At 30.2% G+C, this 17,096-nt stretch overlaps 1 protein-coding gene across 2 annotated transcripts; it reads left to right on the top strand.

Annotated features, from left to right (window-relative positions):
• The first annotated feature begins 173 nt into the window (after positions 1 to 173).
• LOC131848490 (uncharacterized) lies at positions 174 to 12,183 on the top strand. Of its 2 annotated transcripts, none has more exons than XM_059198372.1 (5): positions 174 to 223; positions 8,763 to 9,031; positions 9,349 to 9,604; positions 10,311 to 10,611; positions 10,870 to 12,183. In XM_059198372.1, the coding sequence occupies exons 2-5, from the start codon at positions 8,791 to 8,793 to the stop codon at positions 12,052 to 12,054; spliced, it is 1,983 nt and encodes a 660-aa protein (XP_059054355.1). In that variant the 5' UTR covers positions 174 to 223; positions 8,763 to 8,790; the 3' UTR covers positions 12,055 to 12,183. The 2 variants fall into 2 exon arrangements, with proteins under 2 accessions (XP_059054355.1, XP_059054354.1); XM_059198371.1 differs by lacking the exon at positions 174 to 223 and adding an exon at positions 1,433 to 1,516.
• The last annotated feature ends 4,913 nt before the right edge of the window (positions 12,184 to 17,096 follow it).

Genomic DNA, 17,096 nt, shown 5'->3' with positions numbered 1-17,096 from the left:
AACAATAACTGCTATATAATTTGCTCAGAAACGATTTAGTATCAGACGATAGATATACATAATAATAATAAAGTTTAAAAAAAAAATTAATAATAAAATTTTAAAAATAATTTATCATAATTTTCTACGAAATTAGTGCTGTTTCTGGCTTTAGTTTAAAAATATACAATAATAAAATGTTTGTTGTTCGTAGTAAAATGAAATTAATGCAATAAAATTAATGGTGAGTACATTATCTATACCTACTATGTATTTTATCCAGTTGCGAAATATCAGGTTGAAATTCACCGCTATAACTATTATGCGGTTGTACAAAATGCTTTTGGAAGGGAAACGTTTCTTTTGGGCAGTGGCATTGAATGCGTTAAATCGAATTATAAAATGTGATGAGATTTATTGACGCCCACAATCAGTTCTTTCTGTAGCTACTGCTAAGTAACTAATAGAAGAATGTCGACCTACCAATATAGTAATATGGTACTTTTTTACTTATCTAATATTTAAACACTGCTTATTATTTTGCGGACAATTAGTAGTAGGTCGACATTCATTTTATAATTCGATTTAACGCATTCAATGCCACTGCCCAAAAGGAACGTTTCCCTTCCAAAAGCATTTTGTACAACCGCATAATAGTTATAGCGGTGAATTTCAACCTGATATTTCGCAACTTTATAAAATATGTTGATGATGATTCATTAAACATTAAAAATGTTTCTTTTTTCAAGCACGCTATCTCTGCTGATTATTGTAACCCAACGATAATTTAACCTATTGTAGGCGTTGTAATTATAAATTGAACGTACATAGGTGTTTAATGCCTAAAACTAAATCTTTAATTCTCAATAATACTGAGTGGGTTATTGACTTTTCAATGTAGTAGTCCGCCTCAGCTTCTCTGGGGTAATCGTAACATAAAATAAAGTAGTTAGGTATACTATGAGTATACGTACAGAATATTGACTCTACTGCTAAATATGTAAACTCAAGTATGCAATCTACAAGTTATCCTGATTTATTCTGGATAATTTTCCCTTGATGGGCTAATACTATTTCATTATCATACATAAAAAAATTGTTAAACCAGTTTGACTATAAGGAAAATATTTATTGCGAGTGATCAATTAGTTGAAGAAGTGTTCTACAATAAAATAAATACGGTTTACGCTGTCTGCTTTTAATTCTATAATTAAGTATTGGTATAAGTATGTAATATTATGTTAACTGTGGTATAAGTGAATTTTCATGACAGTCACACAGATTTTATTTATAAATTAAATAATTAATTAAACAAAGGTTCCGTATTTGATATTTATACAAGTTGTTGTACCTGTATCTACTCAATAACCCTACTTGTATTGTGCGCATGCGTAAACATCTAAAAACAGTAATGGCGGTACAGCATCCTAGTCCGTATCAATACATACAGCTTATCTCCAAAAAAAAGGTTTATTTCTGACAGATGGATTTGTTACATTCCATATTATAACAAAAACAGGATCCGTAATAATAGCGAGTAAGTACTATAGTTATTTTAAAAATAATAGCTACGTAAGTTATAAGTAGTGACAGATTTACATAAATCCATTAAAAAAATAACATAATTAACTGTATATTCGAAATGTCTACTAATAATGTTATTTTTTATTTTTATTATTGTCACTAAGAAATATTTTATTTATCTATTCAGTTTTGACAATTGTTAATTCTGGTTAGAACTGTGGTAGCTTCTGGTTAGAACTGGCAAGAAACGATCTGTTTTCTTTTATATTTATCTGTCAAAATAATGATTAATATAAATTTGAATGTTTAATACATTCTATGTATTAAAATATCCATAAATAAACATCTAACGTTATATAGAACGTTTAATTTTGTAGTATTTAATGTAAGTTCTGAATATAATAAGTATATCTGTATCTTATATTATTGCAAATTTTCACATATCTATGTCGTTATAAATCCCATGCCTATTCTCATAAAATATTATTTACGTCTTTAATTAATTTTCATACACATAATTGCACACGGTTTTTCCATAATAATTATTATTACACTGGACAATTGACATAGCTCCCATCTAGTAACAAGTAGAGTTTGCCAAACAACTGATACAAATACTCCTATACTTTTGTTTTTGGAAATACATAGAAAACATATATTTACAAAACTATGTACTTACAACTCTATGTATTTACGAAAATAATCTATGTATTAGTATCAGTTATCTAGAACCCATAACACAAGCTTTATCTGGCTTATATTGGGTCTAGATAGCGCTATGTGAATTGTGCTGAGATTATTATCATTATTATCAAAGTCACTGATGCTTTCTACCAGACATACATTTTCGCTTTGTACATATTAGTACATTTGTAATATTATTTTGAGATGAATGCAGTAAAATTAAACTATAGCACTTGTGAATAATAATACAATCAAGTCCTTGACTCTTTGTGTATATATATCATATTGTCCTTCTTCGTGCGTCAGTATGCTTCCTGTTACCAGCCGTGGTCGATCGGTATTAATATTCAGCCTTTCGTAGATTATTTACTTCTATGGTTATATCCTGTGCAGTGCAACGTATTGTGAAAGTAGGTAGGCACCACTAAACAAATGAGATAGTAGACGTTGTTGTTACTGGAAGTGGGCGAATATGATCAGTCTGACGTGTTGGATTCTTATGTTTTATCTGACGCCTTCAACTTGGTAACTATCAGATTCTATGGGTTTTTGTTTTCTAGGAATGTAACTAAAGTATTCTAGAATTTTCTCGAGGCAAACGGCGGAGATTTCGATTTGATACATATTTGCCAACTTTGTGTGCTTACATGGAATGTATCTACATAATTTTTCATCACGGCCAAATCTCGTAAGCATTGAAGCGACGATAATAAACCTTTTTCAATGTCGTATTATCGTATATACTTCAATAAAAATTTACAATAGTACAATAGTAATTAATAAAATTTACAATAGTATATACAATATATAAAATGACATGTAAGTCTCTTGTATAAAAATAATTGTATTGTACGATTTGAACAACCAATATAGCACCAACGTTGTCAATTATATCATGCACATATCTACCGATACATAGTCAATGAATATGTTCAGAATTAATAATACATTTTTTTCATTATTTATAAGTATAATAAGTAACATCATTATTAGCAATTACACAGACAATAAATCATTTTAAACGTATAACATAAGAAAATAATATATACAATAAATAGGAAGATCAATGAATAACTCTTTCAAAATATTTATATATTTTAAAAAGAGTTTTCATTGATCTGGTCGCCGATGGATTGGTTTCATAAATTACGATTATAATTTTTGTTTCATCGTTGCATTATGTAGGTTACCTAGTACAAGCATAAAGCAAAACTTATATGCAACCAGTATTGGAGCTACAATTACAACTTGAGAGACTTGCACTTGCTTGAGAAGTGTTGTCATTAATAGATATATTAAACATATTTATTGTCATATAAATACATTTAAATTAATATTACACATTTTCTTAAAAAAGTATTATAAATGAAAATTTATATAGAAACTGTTGTTTTGTTTGATAATGTAATCGTTTCTAGGTGCGAAATTGCGTAATGAGAATATTGAGTGACGATGGGGAAGGGGTGAGGGGGATGAAATCATTAAATTCGTATAACGTAATTTATGGATATTTACGTCTTGTTACACGAAAATGATAAAGTAACAATATCACTAATGTTAAAATGTTCAACTTATTAACCGGTCATCATACTTATAATTAACTTCATTTATAAATTGACAACTTACAAGTAAATATAGTTACTCAATAGAGTTAGATGTCTAACCGATTCAATATTTGGAAATTGCTACAAAAGCGTATAGGTACCTACAAAGAATAAATTGCAGTGACCTCGCAATGTAGATATGATTGAATGATTAAGAATCGTGACTGTTCTCAACATCTGAACATCCGCTACATTGGTATCTATGTACCTATGAAATCCTTACGTTTTGTGGAAAAAAAACTAATAGTCAATCAGTTAAGATACCTATCAGTGAGCTTGTTTATAACCTTTAATTATCTACTGTAATGACTCAACTAATCATGATAAAATTTGACTCAGAAGTAATTCTAGGAAATACAAAAACCGTTGTAATTGAACGCTATTTCAGACTGCCTCAAGATATTTTATCTAAATCTAATGTATTGTAGATCTTACGTTAACCAATAAATTTCAAAATATATTACCAACAATATTTATACCTATATCTATCTACATTCCAGACAATTAAATTTTATGATTAAGTAAACTAAGTGTTAATATTCAAGTGAAATTTTTGCAGTCCAGTACAAAAATAAAATAGTATATTATAAGATTAAATTATAGTAAGGTGGATAGTTATTTATATTGATTTAAAATGAATAGTAAATGAGGTAACAATCTATCAGTACAAGCACTTGTGTTAAAACAATTTGGTCATCACAGTGAAAATAGTAGATACACTAGATACATACTGTGCCGGTCATAAATATATATAACCCTAGTCAGTCACTGCACTGAATTCTAAATACAACTATGCACACAATACTTATTCAGTGCTGTTGCTGCGTGTTGTACCTACTGTAATATCTAAGGAATGAGTGCAGCAAAATTATGAAAACACCAAAGTAAGTGAGTAAGTCACATAAATATTTGTTTACAAAATATCGAAATTGATTATGATCATAACAAAACAATAAATATCCATACGATCATATGACAGTGCTTTTATCAGACCGACGAAATTTCATTAATGTTTTGTTTTATACGTGTGTAACATTGCGAGATGTTCTTTTGGAAACAATTAATATGTTTTTTACCACGCAGGTCAAGGTAGGTTATTGTTATTACAGTGACTATGATGAGTTTTTGTGGCGATCAATTAACCATTAAAATAACCTTCGTTTACACATTTCTAAAGCCGTTGCAAAGTAGTACTCAGAATAAACAACCACAATTTTATTGGACAAATATAAACATAAAGATAATATTCTATAGCTATTTATTAGTTATATATTTTTAAGGTAAATTTAATAAAGCGTAAAGAATAATCATTCTTACATGCATTAATATTACATTACCAGTGTCGATAACACTACAAGTGTTGTTTAAATATAAACTATTTAAAAAATACCTACTTGATCAAATTTATTATTACATTAATTTTTGTAATGACAAAATAATACTAACACAATTATTATGAACGCCAGAAATATCATGTTTATAGAAAAATACTATAAAATGTAGGCGTGTCACAGGTGTATTTAGACAGCATGGCCGAAATTATACTTAATCCATAGAGCGTGCACTGCGTAGATACTATTCGTTCGTTCGTTCTAGAACCCCGAATTCACTAAAAAATTATTGAGAAATAAGGTTTTGTGTGATATAGCACGGATTCGGATTTAGATAAAGGTAAGGTAAACTATATCTATAATAACATCATTTAGATTTTTTCTAGGCCCAAGTTGAGAATCGTATTTACCTGTTCATTAATAAAATGCGAGAAAGTTTGTTTGTTATTTAACATTTTTATTATTAGGAATTAGATATTATTAAAATTAGCTCATTAATTTTAAGATTTAAAGTATTTCAGATAATAGTCCTTTACAGGTATTATTAGTCATTTTAAGTAATTTAAGTAATAGACAGTATGAAAGTTATGACGATAAAAGTAAACACTTAGCCTGTAAACGCTAGTGCAAAACCAAACGCGAGCAGATATAAGTGGTTATCGTTGTGCAAATTGTCTGTTATTATAGAGTACCTAACTAATATAAAAATCCTGTGTATCTTATATACTCGTATAAACTATAACTGTAGTTAACTAAATAAATAGAAGCAACACTAGTTATATATTAAATTGAATAGCCTATAGAAGAATTTTAAAATAACATCTAATTCTTTGGTATGTTTATTATATAACATTTTCATTTTATAGTATTGAGTATATTAGTAGTATTTATTGAGTAGACATACCTACATTGAGTCAGTCTAGTGATGTTATTGTTCAGTGATGTATCGTACACGACTATACGAAGGTATGAGTAGGTAAATGATATTAACAGGATTGTTCTAAACAAAAGAAAAAAACATGAATAATGTAACTACCTACGTATCTAGTCAAGACGTGTCAATTTTTCAATAACCATGTTAGCCTCACCTTGATTTCAATTAGATATTTACAATAACCTGAACATATAACATTTGCGTGTGACAGTTGTGTAGTTATATCTCCATATAATTAGATACCTAAGTATATTGAAAATTTATGTCCATATCAATCGATATAAATCAGTTTTTCTAAATACAGTGAATTTACCAATTTTCTCTATATTCGGCCTATGAGTAGGTGACAAAAAATTAAATGTTTAACAATAAATAATTCTAAGTGTCATTGTCCTATGATATAATAATAATAAGTATCTATTAATATTAGAATAATTTTTAATTAGGAACATTCTCTTAGTTTATTGTAAACAAATTAATATTACTGATTTCTAGTATATATATTATAACTTAATATATAACTTTATAGTAAAAATTCATAAAGTTATAACTATAGTAGCATTAGTATAATGACTTATGATATTCGTCTCGTTATGATTATTCATAGATCACTGTCCTCATTTTGCTGAATTTCAACAATTCTTTCGAAACAGTCAACATTGACATTATCTTGTTAGGTTGTTGTTCAATTTCAATATACCCCATCCAAGAGTGACTGGCTGATGTGAAAATTACCGACACCCATATTGGTACTAGTAGTTATATATTTTTTTAAAATTAAGTATGTATTTTATTTATTTATTTATTTATTCTTTTGCACACAAAAATGTATACAAGGCGGACTTAATGCCTGATGGCATTCTCTACCAGTCAACCGTCGCGTTGATCAGAGATAATAATAAGGCGGTGCAATTTAACAATTAATATATAAAGAAAAACAAATATGGATAAATACGGAAAAATAATATTATATATATTATTATATGCAAATATATAACATACTAATATACCCGCATAAAATACATATACAATTACATAAATAAACAAAAATTAAGGCCTATTGATTACATACAAAATAATACATATATATGTATATATATACACACATACATATAATAAAATTATATTAAAATTGCATATATAGTCTCATGGGATATTCTGCAGTTAAAAGTTTGGCTGAATACTCTTACAGAAATTTTGAATAATGTTCACGCAATGATCTCTTCAAGGAGAATTTGGATTGACATCGTCTGAGGCCAACAGGAAGTGCATAGGTGCAAGGTATTTTAGGATAACAACAGCTTATATTATCTACTATTTTACAATTTAAAAATATACTAATCTTATCCAATTATAGTAATTTATGACATAATTTTCACTGAACATAAAGAACTTTACTATAATACGATTAAATAGATAAATACAAAAGCAGATAGTGCATCACCTGCATTTGCGTACGTTGGCAGAAGTATACGTTGGCGGAGCACTAAGGAAAGATGAAATAATCAGGATGAAATCTAATTCCGGACCACTACAGGTCTGCCTGATTGCATAAATAATACATAGTAAGGCCGCTAGTCCCTATTACTAAAATCCTCCTCCCTCCATATGTGATAGTAATGAACATCAGCGATAGCGATGAAGAATGAGTTTTCGTTATGGAAGCATACCTTGGATAGATATTTTTATTTATTTATTTTTGTTTTATTTTATTTCGGATTACATCCATATTGTGTTAGTAAACAACTTACAAAATTATGTTAGTAACTTATAATATACAGATTACAGATACACTTAATTCATATAACTGTGTCCACGTCGAGAAGCACTGGATCCGCAATGCAACGATATCCAGTGCCTCTGAAGCGGACAATCAGATATACTTGCTACAGTTGTTAGGATGCTGTTTGTGCTCCCCCGAATTCTAGACATCAGTGATGTAGCTCTTTTGCGCATTCGCGCCGCCGCAAACATCTCTGATGCGCTACAGAACCGAGGGAGCCCCAATAACAGCCTAAACCCATTATTGTACTGTACACGAAGATCGTTGTATTCCCTGCGCATACTCAAATCATAGGCCGCACGTGTAAAACGACTGACAATACGCTTTAAACAACGTTGTCTTCACGTCATTATTACACCGTGCAAACCTATGGGCCAACATATTACATGAGACCGACAACGCTCTTTGTTCTTTCTCTATATCATAGTCATCATTCAAGTACTCCGATACAATTTGACCCAGATATTTAAACCGCGACACCTGATTCAATGGTGTGGGACATAATGACATACCGCTGGCATATTTAATGATGATATCCTTAAACCTTTTTATGGGTACTTTTATCTTATTACTTATTTGCTTTGATTATTATTCTTCTTAAATACATAGTTCCATATTCAGCTTTATTGTTGTGCATGCAAAATTAAAACAATGTTAATATTAAATTTGTAAATTTAATAAATATTAATAATTAATATTAGTCATAATGATTCCCTGTAAAAAATGTCAAAAGAAAATGTATGTTACAATATTGCGTCAGTTATTTCAAAGTAGCATTATTATTGTAGCTAAATATATCAATTATTTATTATCCAACTTTCAAATTTAAAAATAAGTATATATGGCCTAATTTTGTATCAAATTAAAGAAGGAACTTTAATTAGGGTGGCTTATCCCTTATTATCGTTATATTATTGTTTCAGGTTACAGAAACTCAAAAGGAAAATAATCATGAAACAGTATAAGATTAACGTCGGTGCTCTAATAGTTGGCTCCATTTTTATCACACTTTTTCCATATTATTGGTACCAGTATTCATTGGACAAACCTCGCACGCCGAGAGCTAGACTAAAAACTATCAATTCAACTCCCGCGCAATATACAGTGAACCTACCGATGCATCACGTGCCTCTTGATGAAATATATCAAGACCAAACTGAAAATTATTCATTTGAGTTAGATAATAAACGCGGTATGATATCTCTTTTAAAAATAAGTTTGAATAAAGATTATGAATAGGCAATCATAATCTCTTTTAGAAATTGTTTGCTATTTCAATTCTTCGAGTTTTGCACGTAACTTTTTTATCATGCTTTGTTTATTAATTGCTTCTTAAAACCTATTTGGAAAGTTTTGGAATGTTATTAATTTACTCAATCAATACTCGCAAAGATATATTTATTATTACATAAAGATTATTAAATATCTACATCACAATCTTGATCTGATTGTATATCGTATTTGACTAAAACTAACGAGATATAAAATTTTGTTCATTAATTTTTAAAGCTGATATGATTGATACACCTGGATGCCAGATTCCTGTGTCTATGATTAACTATAAAGAAGAAAACTCTTCAGCGAAGCCTGGATCTTGTGGGAAACGAGCAGTATTTTTAAAGAAAATAGGAACTGACAAAGTTCATATTTCAATAACGGCAAACGTAATGAAAAAATATTTGAGAAAAAAAAATGGAAATTTTCATTGCTGCTACAGATTTATAAGTAGGTCAACTCAGCCTGGTCATGAACATACAAATATTAAGTAAGTACCTACACATTTTCAATTCCACGTGTTCTAAACGGTTTATTTTCACGGGTTTCTCGTAAATACTACACTAAACTGAAAGCTAATGATATTGTTTATCAAACAATCTACTAGTTCCTAAAAGAAATAAAATGTAAAATTCAAAATAATTTTTAAACCATTCACCTGAACTCATAGATCTCATGATAATTTTTTATGAAAAGTTCAAACTTTGTTTTTTTATTTCCACTTTGTATATTGGTGACAACTGTACAGTTTCATGAATATTCTTATTTAAGTTTTTTTTATTCATATTCGCGATATACATAATTTCCTGGTACCTAAACTAAGTAGAAACCTGTATTTTAGGTACCAGTTCTTTGTATATGTTACTACATTTGTATAGATCAATACAATGTATGTTACTGCACAATTACTTATTAGCTTACTTTTTTACATACCAACTGTTGCTCGATTTTCAACACTAATAAAAAAGGCTTGAGAAGTCAAATTACATTTAGTTCAAGAATCATTTTTCAAACTTTATTATTAAATTTTTACATTACTTTTATCAGTAATTTTTACAGTACATTTTTCACGTCCATACATTTTTACATAATTATATACAGTAAAAACTACACTATCTCATTATTAACTACTTTTTATTGTTTGAGTAGGTATTATGTTCCTTGAATTGCAACTCATATTCTTAATCATTTTACAGATACACAAATTGTCAACAGTTCGAAGATGGTGCCACTGTATTATTGGAGACAGACTTCATAAACATCAGATGCTTTGAACATAACAAACAAAATACGACACATGTTATATATAACGATGTGTATGGATTCATTAAAAAGATCGACGTTACAAAGCCACCAGAGACTGGTTGCAATGAAAAATACAATGTTTTGATGATAGGAATGGATTCAATGTCGTTACCTCATATCGTTTTTACAATGCCACGCACGGTTAATTTCTTGAAAGAAAATTACTGGCCGGGTTTCAGAGGTTTTAACAAGGTATTTAAAATAATGAAAGTATGTTCAATTATTTTCGCAAATAACCGCTGAACAACTCTTAATATTTGACATGTAGATAGTGTCGCGAAGACGGATATAAACTATTTTCTATTTTATTATTGTTGTATGAATATTGGATTTGATTAATTAATCGGCGTCTACTTCATTGTAATACTAATAACTATTTATATCCCATTATTTAGCTTAGTCCACACGAAAAGAGAAAGCTATAAAAATATATATGTATATTTATTACAGGTGGGTGACAACACATTTCCTAATTTAATGGCTGCTTTTACTGGTAAAAACATATCAACAATATCAACAATATGTTCCGGTAAAATGGATGAGTGCAACAATCTCCTAATTTGGAGCACGTTCAAGGAAGCTGGCTATGTGACTGCGTATGGAGAAGATTTCATAAAATTACCGGACACGTTTAGTAAAGACTACGTATTTAAGAAGCAACCTACTAATCATTATATGAGACCTTTATTTCTGAGTGGAGAAACTGAACCAGGTGGCCAAACAGTATGTGCAGGAAAGGAATCCTCCGGCCAGCAAATATTAAATTATGCTCTCGATTTTACTACCACATATAAAAATGATTCATTTTTTGGTATGTTCTGGATAAATTCCTATAGTCATAATCCAAACAGCCGTTCCAAAAATGCCGATAAAATGTTTGAGAATTTCTTGAATCAGTTAACCTACACGGGAGTTCTGATGAATACTTTTATCATATTCTTTAGTGATCATGGCATTCGTTTCGGCAATCACCGTTTAAAAGTAGAATCACATTACGATGAACGACTGCCATTTTTGTTTATATGGACCCCTACTAAATTTAGAGGCAAACATCCCGAATTACATAAGGCGATAGCAATCAATCAATTTAGGTTAGTTACTCCCTACGACTTGTACAATAGTCTCATAGACATCAATAGAATGTCCACTTGCAATAATACTAACAAAGATATTTCAGAAGGATGTCCTAACTGCCAAAGTTTATTTAACGTTGTTAGCGCCAATCGCACTTGTCAAGACGCTGCTATACACGCTAAGTGGTGTAGTTGCCACAAATTATATCCTCTCGACATTCAAGATAGTGCGGGAGTGAAAAGTGTACTGCACGTAGTCTCACATATACAATCAGTAATAAAAACTATAGAGCCAAAGCGATGTTGGGGTTGTAAGTCTCTGTCACTACAGAAGATACATAGGATACATTTTTATTATGATAACAATAAAGTTAATTTATATTTTGTGGTTGCATTCCTTATGTCTCCTGGTAGTTCATCTTACGAAGCGACAGTAATGGCAAAAGGGAATGAGTTTGAAATAATAGGACCTATAAGTTTTATTTCAACATACAACGGGCTCGGAAAATGTGCTCTTAAGGCAAGGGATCGATTGTTTTGTGTGTGTAATAAAATATGCTAATTTAATTCTATCACTTACTGTACGATCATTCTTTCTGATCTGTGATATTATGTAATATTTACATTCAATCTATATAAATAGTCATATTTTTTACATTATATAATTACGATTTTCTAATCTTTGTGTTTTGAATAGTGGTAAAAAAACTAATTTCTATTTTTTATAAAATTAAAGAATTTATTAATTATTACATCTGTTCATGAACTACTATGCGTATAAATCTGTTACAACTTCCATTATTTAATAACCTGCCTTCTAATAGTTATTAATTATTTTAATACCTATTAGTTAATTTGCATAAATTTTAATTATAACAAGTAAAAATAAATTGCCGTCGAACTATACAAGGTATATTTGATCATCCACATCAATAAATAAATTATAATATAAATAATAACGCCCACAAGAATAGTGCTACTACTTTAGTGGAAACATGCGAGTAGTGTTGGAAATTTAAATTCTTATAATCCTAGATAAAAGCACCTAACCTATGCCAATAATTCACTATGATACTTTCTTACCAAGAGTGTGTAATAGTATATTCTCTGTGGCAAGAATAATACTACCTCTGTCTTGCTATCTGTGCAATGGGTAATTATGAATGCCTTCGTACTTCAAACGGTAATAACTCTGTAACAACTACAACAGATTGTTTTAATAAATTATCGATAACATCTTAGTCATAGTCATTATAACACCCTACAATAGGCCGGCTGATGTTGTGTTTACTTTCAATTCATCGTAACATTTCTTCGTAAGTAATATTATATTTTGGTCATTTGTCTCTATAAATTGTTGGATAAATATAGACATCATATTATTTCTTTTATATTTACTGCCATAGTAAGTAGTAATTATGTCAGAACGAGTGAAAAAAATCCAGAAAAGAAAGGTCAGTATATATCAGTTTTAAAAGTGTCTTCAACTATCTTCTATATTTCTATTGACAACCCAGTTACTTCGTATTTTAAAAAAGGTATATTATGGTTTTTAAGAGTCGGCAAAGTGCACGAGATAGCCCTAATGTTTCAGACGTTAGTGGGCTAAGGTTACCATTTAGGATATTAATTATATAAAAAAAACTGCCATTCAATTTTTTCTCCATATTCCATAGTATCTATTGATGCTTACTTATTTAATTGGAATGACAAACAAGCTGACGATTTACCTGATGGTAAACAGTAACCGTCGCAGTATGCATGAACAGCACTACGGCACATCACGTTATCATGTGACGCCTGTGATACCACAAATGCCATTCCAGAGAACTAAGGTGTCATGCCGCTTATCCTGCAATATATTTACGAAAAAAAAGCATTATTACTTCTGCACTGTTTCTATGCTCTGCTATTATTTCATATTTGCTAAATAGCCCATTTGTTTATGTAGATATATGAAAACATAAAGAATTTCGAACATAAATGATTATCCTTTGACAGTTACAATTTTATTTTAATGAATTTTAGATCTCAATCAATACCTTATAAATTTTCCCGGCTGTGCAATACCTGAATACAAAATGCCATTTAAAGACGGCAATGAAGTAGTCTTGCGGTAAACGACTAATACATATAAAAAAATATCTCAAGACAGAATGAAATTTGTATTTGAAAAGACTTTTGTAACCTGCTGTTATGAATACATATGTAGATCGACCACATACAATAAGGAAGACAAACTCGTAGAGTAAGATAAACAATACATTTTATAATACTGTAGTTATTATAAAACGTTTTATAGTTTTATAATAACTTGAAATTTTATAATAACTTGAATGGTAAATAACCCACGGTACATCTGATGAAAAGTTAATCTTTAGGTGTCATTTTTAAACATGAATAGTACCAGGGGCACACCTGAATATACTGTAAGAACCATATCCCTCATGCTTTGCCATTCTTTAGGACTAAGGGGTCATACCTTCGTACGCTGTACATTCACTGAAATATCTCTTTTTCCAACCAGAACACAACATACAAAGCAAGATATTTAGCGGTAGAGACATATAGCAGACAACTCGAAATAAAATTCTAAACCAGGTCTACTTGTCACCTTCTAGTCATTTTTCATAAAGTAAAATAAAATCATACACACATGCTTACTTTTGGACTTTAGGAACGCTGTTAATAGGGTAATTCCTTCTTTTATGAAGATTGATCCATTGTTAGTGGTGACACGGTACTGTATAAGGAGATATAAGTAGTTGTAGACTTAGCTATCTATTGCACTAATATCTCGTATATAACCTACTACTATTTACTATTAGAGCTAGTTCCATAAATAAAGCATTTATTAGTAACAGTAACTTATTGCAGGTATTCACCTTGTCGGCCGTTACACAACGGTACAGAAGTATTTCTAATTAGTGATTTTATTAGAATAAGATGTGGACCAGCTTTAAGCCCTGATTATGAAGATGTATACGGTGTATATATTTGTTTATATTATGTAATTATATTTAAAGAGGTTCGTGAATCGTAAATAACATTGAAAAATAAAGACAATCTTATAATAATATTATTTTAGGTAGCTTTGAATACATTTCCTAATTTGGGTCTGAATCTACAAGAAATGTTACCCAGATATGTATTCGTGTAATGATTTTATGATTTGGAAGATGTTTTAAGAAGCCGGTTACGTCACTGCGTTTGGAGAAAATTCACTTCATTTGGTTAGTTTCCGCCTAAAACACGGCTTTAAAATACCACCTACATGAAATCATTATTCATTTCAGGAGAGTCAGAACTCGGTTCTTTATTTTGTACCAAACAAATCAGCTGAACAAAATTTAAATTACATTCTTGATATTACGGAAACCTACAAAAACAATAATTACTTTAGGTTTTTTTGGATCAACTCTGACATTATTTATTTAGCTATTATTTAAAGCAATCAGAAAAGAATTTCGACAAAATACTAAAAGGTTTCCTGCAGAAACTAACGAGCAAAGGTTTAACGATAAATACATTTATAATATTATTCAGTGATTATGTTCCAATTAAAAAGTATAAGGAGTCGTACTATGCGGAGCGGTTGCCTATGTTATTTATAAAGGTGCCGAATAAATTTTCGAAATATTATCCACAAAAACGCTAACCTTGAAAAAAATGAACACCGCTTAGTATCGCCTTATGATTTACACCTGACATTATGAACAATAGAAACAATTCGCTTCATGTTCCACAACCTGAAAAATGTCAGCATTGTAAAAGCTTATTTAATTTAGTACCTGAAAATAGAACCTGTAGAGATGCCGGTATCGACAATAAGTGGTGTAGTTGTGATGCAATGAATGACGAGTTTTTGTACGATTACGGAACACAGTTTGATACGCGCGGCTATGCACATACATAATTTAAGTTTAGAAGTCCCAACAATACCGTGTACTTATTGCCAAAAACTTACGTTTAAAAAGCTTTTAAGAATAAATTCGTATACTGACAACAGCTACCAGTATTACGTAATAGCACACATTTGTAATGTCACCGGGGGATGGTCAGTTCGAAACCACAGTTCGAAAAGATATTAATTATAAATACGAAATTCTTCCACCAACGAACACCATAAGCTCTTACAGAGGTAAGGGGTGGTGCGCTCTTAATTATAGCGATCGTGATATCTGTAGATGTATACGGAAACTAGATTGCTTTGAATCTAAAAATAATAAACTTAAAAGTAAAGCCGAGTGCCGAGGCTTTACTTTTAAGTTAGATCTAAATTAGTAAGATCTAAATCAGTATTCAAAACCAATTTAGATATTTACTAAAAAATATAAAGTGAGTATCTATCTACTATAATATAATAATAGTAAGAATATAGGAGTCAACAGAAATTTAGTTATAATCAAACACTTTACTGTATACTTACGAAATAAGTATATTTATACCTATGTTTTAGTATTTTTATTAAGATACATTTTGTAATAGTCATAAATGCTTTGCTATACAGAGTAATAAATAGTTTAAACATATTTATATTTATTTAGTTTACACAGACCTTACTTCTTAACTCCATCAGAGCTGCAATCTGCATTTATAATATTTATTATCAACTGAGAGACTGGAGGCCTTTTAAAGAATTTATGAAATCCAAGTAATAGTGTGATATCGCCAACACTAACTGATAGATATATATATTATTTCTGACTGATTCTCCAGAGATGGCAACGCTCCAGATTCAGCCTAGTTTGAATTCAAAATATACTAACGAAATAAGCATGTCATTAATTATATTCACCACGTTAACAACTATCCCATAACCCATCCTTAATCTCATGTGTACTAGTAACTTTAATATGGTATAAAATAAAATACTCAAAGAAAAAAGTAATGTCACAGGTATGTACACCAAGTACTAAGACTGCTAGGTAGGTATTATGTAATAGGCAATGGCGATTATAACTGTATATGCTTTCAGTTACAGCCAAAATTCAATAGTACACATTGCCATGCAAACAAATAAAATAAAATGTCGGCCTACATTAGTAGAGCCTAATTAATTTGGCACTCCTTTTAAGCTGACCGTACACCAAAGCTACCACAGCACAGATGGCGTATAGGTAAATTAATTTAACTAAGAATAAACTTTAACAAAGCCACATACTGTGATGGCAGTGGTGCTATTTATCTAAGTACTATATAAAGATGAAACGGAAACGGATCAGTCAGAATCATCGTCAGAATCAAATTCTCCAGGTATCATCGCATTGATGACGTAACGATCATGTACGGGTGGAATCTGTACAGATACCTACCGCAGCCTTTTTTCTGAAATGTGGCAGGTACAAGGTCAAAATTTAATAGCATTAAAAGTATATTTTAGATATGCGTTCACCTCTACACTTCGTTTATAATTATATCCATTTTCCCTCTTGGGTATAACGTAGGTATAATGAAATGAACGCGTAAGTCATTAAATTACTAAAACACTGTTTGAGACGGAAGTAGACAGTTTCGTGTATCACACACGACAAGTACCTAAATAGATCACCTGATGAGACTACGATCAACACAGATGACTTATGGTCCTTGGCGTCGCGCCGA

Source organism: Achroia grisella, unplaced genomic scaffold (assembly GCF_030625045.1).
Source record: "Achroia grisella isolate CSIRO2021 unplaced genomic scaffold, CSIRO_AGI_Agris_v1 utg558, whole genome shotgun sequence".
In the NCBI taxonomy this organism is placed as follows: domain Eukaryota; kingdom Metazoa; phylum Arthropoda; class Insecta; order Lepidoptera; family Pyralidae; genus Achroia; species Achroia grisella.
The sequence above is the reverse complement of the archived record's forward strand: the minus strand, read 5'-3'. Positions and strand labels throughout refer to the sequence as shown.